The sequence below is a fragment of the Fukomys damarensis genome, unplaced genomic scaffold (assembly GCF_012274545.1).
Source record: "Fukomys damarensis isolate Sample0158 unplaced genomic scaffold, DMR_v1.0_HiC HiC_scaffold_37, whole genome shotgun sequence".
Lineage (NCBI taxonomy): Eukaryota > Metazoa > Chordata > Mammalia > Rodentia > Bathyergidae > Fukomys > Fukomys damarensis.
The window spans coordinates 636,419-644,497 of record NW_022900949.1 but is presented as its reverse complement, the minus strand read 5'-3'; the positions used below and the strand labels follow the sequence as shown (position 1 = coordinate 644,497).

Sequence of the window (8,079 nt, the reverse complement as noted above, 5' to 3'; positions counted from 1 at the left end):
CCTCCCCAGCACCCCACTCGTCCCTTCTCACTTTTGAGGTCCTGCACTTGCTTCCGTTGCTGCTCTTCTTGCGTTTTCATCTCGGCCAGGGCAGCATTCAGATTTTCCTGGGACGGAGCCAAAGATCAAAAGCAGATTCTGGGCCGGGGATTTAGCTCAGCGGTTCGGTGGCCGGCCTTGCAAGCGCAAGGACCCGAGTTCAATCTCCGGTACCAAAAAAAAAAAAGCGGATTCCGAGCCCACCATGGCGGCGCACATTGTGTTCTCCCTGCACCCTGGAGGCTGAGGAGGAGGATCGCCAAGAGGCCGGCTTGGCCACATAGCGAGACCCTGTCTCAAAAAAAAAAGGCAAGGTTCTGGCCTTGGGGTGTCCCCAGAGGTGCTTAAGCCGAACTCTCTTCAAGTTCCCCTTCAACCCTTTCTGCGCCTCAGTTTCCAACCCCACAAGTTTGCTCCACCCAGGGCCGCTGAGAGGCCTGTGACCCTTGAGATGTGAGTTTTGAGGCCCCCCGTATGGGAATCTTCAGGTGCTCCCTACCAAACCCTGGTAGAAATTTCCAGGTCCTCCGTGTGGGTCCTTGCCAAGCCCGGGGCACAGGGCTCAGATATCTGGCCCCAGCGGTTGTTCACTGCGGGTTCCCAGCTCCCCACATTAGTGCCCTGAAGGAGTTCAGAGCTCCCTCCGAGTCCTAGTGCAGACACTGAGGCCCCGATGTGGGTGCGTCCTTGAGTCCGAAGACCTTGCCCTCACCAGGGCCTCAGAGAGAGTTTAGATGTCCCCAAGCCCTGGCACGTAAGTCAGGCCTTTGTGATGTGGGGGCCCAGGGACAGTTTCAAGGCCGCCCCATCTTCCCCCACGTCCTGTGGGGTGTTTCTGGGGAGCGTTTCTAGGACCGCTCGCTACCCGAGTACGGAGCCCTGTGCAGGAGTTTCAGCGGCGGCTTACCACGGTGCTGTCGCAGAGGGCACGGGCATCCTGCAAAGTCTTCTGCGCCCGGGTCAGCCGGTCCTGCAGGTGGTCGGTGATATTGTGGCACCTCGCCTCTGCCCGGAGGCCATCTTCGCAGGCGTCGCAGGTTTTGGTCCCAGAGTAGCCCAGGGTCACTGCCAGCACCACGATCACCGCCAGCAGGACCCCCAGGACCGCCGGCTGGAGCAGCCTGCAGTCCCTGCCGTTCTTGCCCCTCCAAACGTCATCCATGGGCAATGCAAGTAGTGGTGACAAGAAGAACCCCTAAGGCGCGGGCCGGCAGGAAGGAGCGGGACTGGACTGAGGCTCTCGCCCCGGCTGCGGCCGGACCGCGCTGCATTGAGACGGGGGCTTCTCGGCCAATCATAGGCCGCACCTCATTAGCGCAGGGGACTTCCCAGCCAATTCCACGTTCCGGAGCTGCAGCCCCCGCCCCGCCGGGCGAGGTTGGGCTTTCAGTTTCGGGTTCCTAGCAGTGGGTGAGCCCTGCCCTCCTGCTCTCCAGCTACTACAGCCGGGTGTTGGGTGCTGGCCAGACATCGCCGAGGGAGAGACTCGGGGCTGCCTAGACCCCGGCCTCCGCCCTGACCCCTCCTGGGGCTCGGTTCACTTCTACCCACGGGCAGAAGCCACCCCGCGTGGTTAGTCCAGCCCCTAGCGTGGAAGCAGGCTGCGAGTTGAGGGTGGACAGGACTCGGGCTTTATGCTCAGGGGTCTCCAGGATGACTCAGCACCGGGGGTTCGGGATCTATGGGGGGGATTGCCAGAGGGCAGCGGCCGGAAGCGGGCCCCGCCGAGGTTCCCGTTTGGGGCCGGCCAGCAAACCAGTTCCCTCTGCCTTGCCCTGGCCCCGGGGGGCTCGCGGCCCCCGCCAGAGTCCTAGCCAGTTTGGTGGCGGTGGCAGGACCACGAACCCGGTTGGGTTTGCAGGCCACCTGCTGGGGCAGCGGGATGGACGAGGTGGGGCTCCTGGGGGCAGAGGGGCTGGAGAGGGGACAGGAGCGACCCGACAGCGTCCCTCTTCCCTGGGGCGGGGGAGCCTGAGCTTCCCTGGGAAGTGGCCCTGACCCCTGCCTCTGCCGGCGGTCTCGGCTGCTGCTTTTCTGGTGGCTTCTTCAGCGCTGACCTAACCAGGGCCCAGACCCACTGTAGAGGCTGTTTCGGCGAGGGCCCCTCTGCCCTCTAGATGAGCCCCGCCGGCCCCCCGGGAGCCTCCGACAGGGAGAGCAGAGCCTGTGCAGAAAATCCGGGGGCCTGTGGCTCCCCCAGACGGGTGCTGCCCCTTGGCCGGGACCCCGGTGCAGCAGCGACTTCTCTGCCTGGCCCCATCGGGATCTTCAAGTCCGCTGTGGCATTTCCAAGTCAGCATTTGGTGTTGGTCTCCATTTCCTGGGGCGGGACTCTTCCCATTCTTGATCTTTCCAGAAATAAGAGCCTTTGTATGCTAATGTGGCCGCCTCCCTAGCTCCAGGAAGTCCCGGAAGGATCCAGCCCTGGACCTAAAGGACACTGGGGCCTCATTCTCCAGCCTCCGGGAGGGGAGAGGCTGCAGGCTGAGATGGTCTGGGTGAAGCCCATGGGAACCCCAAGGGCACAGGGTTCCCCACAGCTGAAGGCGCAGAGGGTCCTGGTCAGTGCCCTGCCAGGGGCCAAGAGAAACTTCCCCTCTGTCCTGTGTCACTGGACGAGGTCCAAGGAAGCCCCCCAAAGAATGGCACGGGGGTGAAGTAGGAGATGAAATAGGACCTCCAAGTGTTATAAGCGAGACATCACAGCACCCAGCCTGTTAGACGTCTGAAGTGCTGGGTTCGTGTCCTCCGAGATGAATTCTAGGGACAGCGGAGGTCAAGAGTAGGAAATGGCACCGAGAGGGTAGCTCCTGGGGGTCCCAGATTCAAGCCAGGAACGTCCAGTGAGGTTACAAGTACAGCCGCTTAGGTAACAGTGGTCCAATGGGGAAACAAGTCACATAACACGTGTGCGCGGAAGGAACAAAGACTTTCCCTAGGAATCGATGGGTCCAGAGGTCTCGGTTGCCCACCGGCGTGACTGATCCGTCTAGACTTCATCAGGCCTGGTGTTACCCCTAGCTTTGTCTTTTGAGGAAGGGTGCAGGCAGTCTGTGCCATTTTTGTCTCTCATTTCCAACAGATGGGTCTCCCACCACCGTTGTGATGTGTTTTCACCCTCTGCACTGACTCTGCAAAGGGCCCGGCCCTGCCTGGCCACCCGTAATAGTCCTACCTCACTTAGCTGTCCATAACAAGAGGAGATGGGCACCCGCTTGGGGCAGGCTGGGAGTTCTCTGACTGCAGTCACAGAAAGAGGATTTTCAAGACACTTCCGTGAAAGGCATAAAAAAGAGTTTCCTAGAGATGGCGCACACGAATCCACTCGCCAAAAATAGGCTTTTTGTTGTGAGAAAAGGAAAAGTTTTTTCCAGTGAGCAGGGACTCAAATCGAGAGATTGTAGCAGCTAGCTGGGAGAGATTTCATCCGTGAGAGGGTGGGCTAACAACAGGGGAGAGATAATCAGCAGCTAACAGAGGAAGGAATTACGCTGATGTAGATAGTGAAGGGGCTAAGGAATCTGGGGACGGGGTGCTCTGTGGTGTGCACGGTCACAGGACTTCTCAGCGCTGCGGGGGTTGCACACTTTGTTTTGAGTCCATTTGCTCTATCTACTGAGAAGCTGCTGCTGTTCACTGAAAGCCGTCTGTTTCCCTTGTCCTGTCTGTTTAGGCCAGGCCTGACAAGGTTATTATTATTATTTTTTTTTTCTTTGAGGTGCTGGGGATGGAACCCAAGCCTTCACACTGAACTGCCGCCCCAGCCCATTTCAATCTTCATTCTGAGATGGGGTCTTGCCCAGGCTGGGCTTGAACCTGCCATCCTCCTGCCTCAGCCTCCCAGAGTGCTCCGATGACAGGCGTGGATTCAGAGTTACAAAGCTCACACTAAGATAGGGCGCTATGGTTTGGATGGAGACTCTCCGTGGCTTTGGGCTGTCCTCAGGGTTGACACGGAAGCCCAGTCCCGCTCCACCCCGGGGCCGTGTGGGGGCCGTGTGAGGATGTGACATCTGCTCCCCCCCTCCCGCCTTGCTACTTCCTGGAGGACAAAGGTCTCCGGGAGAAAGGGCAGTGTCCAGGCGAGAGTCTGGCCCGGAGCCTGGTTTACACCTTGCTGCGTCTCAGGTGTGAGAGGTAAAAATATTTTAATTGGTGTGTATTCCATTCACTGCTGTGATAAGCCATTGTTCTCAGCATCAGCCAGGCCCGGAAGTGGACAAGGACGGGAAGACTGCAGACTCACAGCACAGCTGAGGTTCTGGGGTCAGAGATTACTGCCAAACATGCTTTCTTGAGCTACAGTCACAGGAAACCAAAGTCCCATGAAGAACTACAGCAAGGCATGCAGAGGGAGGGACGGAGGGGCACGGAGGGAGGCAGGTGCCGGCTGGGACAGACGGTGAACCCGGACCCCAGGCCACCGAGACCCGGCTAGCGTGCTGAGGGCTGGAGGCACAGGGCTCCTCAGCGGGGTGGGGGCCCCGTCTCTGCTGCCTTCAGAGTCTGATTTTGGGGGGGGTCTGATAAGCAATTCATTTCTTACATCAGACCCATAGGATTTATTTTTGGACTGAGTTTTCTAGATGAGAAAAAGACTCGAGTAACCCTTGAGTCCTGTCACCGCTGGGTCTAGATGTCCCCCAAGGCCTCTGGCAGCCGTCGGGCTTTCTCAGAGGGGGCTGGATCTCGAGTGTGGTTATAAACCAGTCCACCAGCTGGCCCGGCAGCGCCCACACGAGTCCCGATAGTCTGGACAGGATAGAAGGGGCCGGAGGGTGCTGTCAAGGTCCCTTGCCTGCCAATTGTGGACCGAAGCCTTTGCACACCAAGCTAAAGAAGCCGTTCCTCCATAACTTGTGAGCGTTGGATATTTTGTCTCAGCAACAAGAGAAAAGTAAGCAAGACACAACTTGGTAGCGTCGCTGTACCTGGCCGCGTGGTGGAGGAGCCTGTGGAGCGGGCTGGTAGGCAGGGCGAGCAGCTGGAACACCTTGGGCAGTGGTGCAGGGGGACTCTGGTCGGAGCTCAGAGGGCCGGAGAGCCAGGAAGGAAGACCAGGCTCAGGAGGTTTCTGCCGGGAAGAAGGGCAGCATGACTGCTGGGCTCCACGCGATGTGTGCGATGGCCCGGCAGAAAGCTTGCCGTAGTTTGCTGGTGTCCAGAGACTGCCTGAGGCTGGGATTAGAGGTGGGGGACTAATTAGCCCAGCACAAGACGTTTCAAGGCAGGCTCAGGAGGAAGCAGTAGTATGGCTGCTGTTGGGGGCTTTTACTCAGATCTGTTTTGAGAATCCAGAGCAAAGAGCCCAGCAGAACGATTTAAAATGTTTTGAGTTTGGCCAGAAAGGAAACTCCAGTACAGCCGGGGACTGCTCGGGAGCGGGGGATGTAGCTCAGTGGTTCCACCGCCTGCCTGAGAAGCACAAGGTTGCGAGTTTGATCCCTGGTACCAAAAAAAAAAAAAAAAAAAAAAATCTGGGGACTGCAAAGATGGAGCAGAGGAGGTCTTGACTGCTGAGAGGGAACCGAATAAAAAAGAGGGCCTGAGGGGATCACAAGGAGCAGGAGGACTCCACCTTTTGCAGCCTCGGAACTGCTTTGAGACGAGAGCCCCAGAGCACCGTGTTCCAGGATGGCACAGCCCAGAAGACTTGTACCTTGAGATTGGACTCAGAGTGCTCAGCGGTCCGGGGCTCAACCTCTACAGCCGAGAGAGGGGAGCCTGGCTCTGCTCCGGCTGGCAGTCGACCTTGGCCTCACCCGCGTGGTGCCACTTTCAGTTGCACACAGAATGCAAGCATCGTGGGGTCAGGAAGGCTGCGACCCAGATCTCAGAAGGCTGGGAGGCCTGGCTGGGTGCCCCTGAGAGGGCCTTGTGTGAAGTTGTAAGCGTGTACCTTTTTTTTTTTTCAATGTTTTCCCTGAAAACATTGGGAAGTGTTTGACTTTCTTTTCGTGTACAGGGGCTTGCTGCTAACAGTTTGCCTTAAATCTCAGAGAAGACTTTGGACTTGGATTTTACAGCAGTGCTGAAACTGTCAGGGCTTTGGCAAGGCTTAGAGGTGGACAGGATGCCTTCTGCATAAAGAAATGTGCCTGGGTCTTTCAGGGGCTACGGGCAGAATGTTACGGCTGGGGTCTAGATGCCCCCCAGTGTCTCAATAAAAGGGGCAGAAAGACACTGTTAAGGTTCCCTGGGTGCTTTTGCTACCATGTAGGTGCCGTGAACTCTTTCTCCTCTGCCAGCCTGTCCTGTGTGCCACCCCGCAAGCCGGCCGACTACGGGCTGAAACTCCTGCAAACTGTGAACTAAATTAACCCTTCCGTCCCTTAACATGTGAGCGTTGGGTATTTTGTCAGCAACGAGAGAAAAGTAACTAAGACAAGTCCTGAAGCTGGAGTGTTTTTTTTGTTGTTGTTTTTTTAATCTTAAAATACCTATTTTATTTCAGTAGCCAGTGACCATCAAGCAAGCAAAGCAAAGAAGACTAATTTCATGAAGAAAAACAAACCTGTGGTTTACAGGAAGGGAAGGATACGATGGTTCAGTTCAAGCAACTTGGAATCGTTAGCTACAAAATGTAAAATGCAAGACAAGTGTCAAAGCAGGACACCGGCAATGTTTCAATGGTACATGGTTTTCTTTAGCTTGTTATTTTTCAAACTTTTATGTAAAAGTCATACACATCATAGTGATCGCTAAAAGATATCCATCTATGAAAGTAGTGATTAGCAATACGAAATTCTTGTTTGATACTTTATTGTCTTCCAGTCCATTGCTGTCACCTGAGATACTCCGTTAAATTGTGGTTTGAGTCCCTCAACTAGACAAGGAAAGCTGCAGGAGCAGTTTTTTGTTTTGTGTGTTTGCTCCTCGACTCGAACTGGGGCCCTTGCGCTTTGCGACGCCCTTGTAGGACCAGTTTGCGCTGGAATTGTGATTCTTCAAACACCTCGCCTTCATCTTCCATTTCCCTTTCAGGATGTAACTAAGTCTGCTTTGATTTCAGGTCTTAGCATTTCCAACACACCGCATCAACTGTTACGGGCTGCGCGTCTTCAGTTGCTCCCGAAATAGCCTTGCGAATGAAACTCTCATCAGCTGACCATTCTTCTGCACGACTTACTGTCCATGAATCACGCCAGTGTCTGTAACTCTTCCGGGCCAAGTCATGATGGTCCTTTCGTATTTCAAGACTTATGACGCGTCCTTGGGATCCAGCCGCTTCGGACACACGGGAGCTCATTGCCCCGGAGCGGTCCCTGTTTTCATCAGTGATAGTCTTCCAACGCTGGCCTCTGCAGCATGATGCGCTTGCCAAGGGAACTCGTCGGGACCTGGCCGGGGGACGCGCCCATGATCTCGCTGGACGGGACTAACCCCCAAATACTATTTAAGTGTCTGATGTTGCACAATGCTACCGACCGTAGGGCAGCAAACACGGGATTTCACGAGGAGATACAGGTTCTCTGAAAGGTGGGAGCAGGTTCGGCGATGACAGTCAGACAAAAGCACTCAACACCGAGGTGAAGCTTGCAAATGCTGCTGCAATTTTATTTCTAACTCCAGGTGTTTATATACTAGTTTCAAGGGCACACCACAAGAGTGATTCCAGTCACAGACAGGCATAAGATAGACAATAGTACTGTAAAAATTAAGACCACAAGGTCAAGGTAAGACCACACCTCTATACCATCACAAAAGCTAAGACCATTAAGTCAAGGTAAGAACACACCTATATACCATCACAAAAGCTAAGACCATTGAGTCAAGGTAAGACCACACCTATACGCAGTCAGAAGGGGGGAAGTTTGTAAGACAAAGGACTGGCTTTAGCATGTCACCTTCAGGTTCACCTTCAGGACTTCACAGTCCGGGGCTCAGGGTCAGCACTTTGGCCGCCCATCCTCTTGTGCCTCAATATCTCCACATCTCTAGGAACATCTAATTGTTCCTAACCTTTCTTGGGCCCAGAATACAATTCTACAGATAATGAACAAATAGTAATAAAGACAAAATAGAACAGAATTATAGATG

General features: G+C 55.1%; 1 protein-coding gene and 1 long non-coding RNA gene across 4 annotated transcripts in view; one reads left to right on the top strand and one right to left on the bottom strand.

The window, feature by feature from the left end:
- Bst2 (bone marrow stromal cell antigen 2) overlaps positions 1 to 1,377 on the bottom strand; it is a 2,226-nt gene extending 849 nt beyond the window's left edge. Inside the window, exons 1-2 of one of the 2 annotated variants that reach the window (XM_010644325.3) lie at positions 947 to 1,377; positions 32 to 107 (exon numbers count right to left, since the gene is read on the bottom strand). In XM_010644325.3, the coding sequence (XP_010642627.1) occupies positions 32 to 107; positions 947 to 1,201 (331 nt within the window). In that variant the 5' untranslated portion in view covers positions 1,202 to 1,377. The remainder of the gene's footprint in view (positions 1 to 31; positions 108 to 946) is intronic. The other variant, XM_010644326.3, reaches the window with a different exon arrangement.
- Positions 1,378 to 3,845: 2,468 nt separating this feature from the next.
- On the top strand, positions 3,846 to 7,520 carry LOC104876349. Of its 2 annotated transcripts, none has more exons than XR_004515542.1 (3): positions 3,846 to 4,176; positions 6,497 to 6,671; positions 7,052 to 7,520. It is a non-coding gene; the product is annotated as an uncharacterized LOC104876349 (long non-coding RNA). The 2 variants fall into 2 exon arrangements; XR_784317.2 differs by having other exon boundaries at positions 6,494 to 6,671.
- Positions 7,521 to 8,079: the final 559 nt, after the last annotated feature.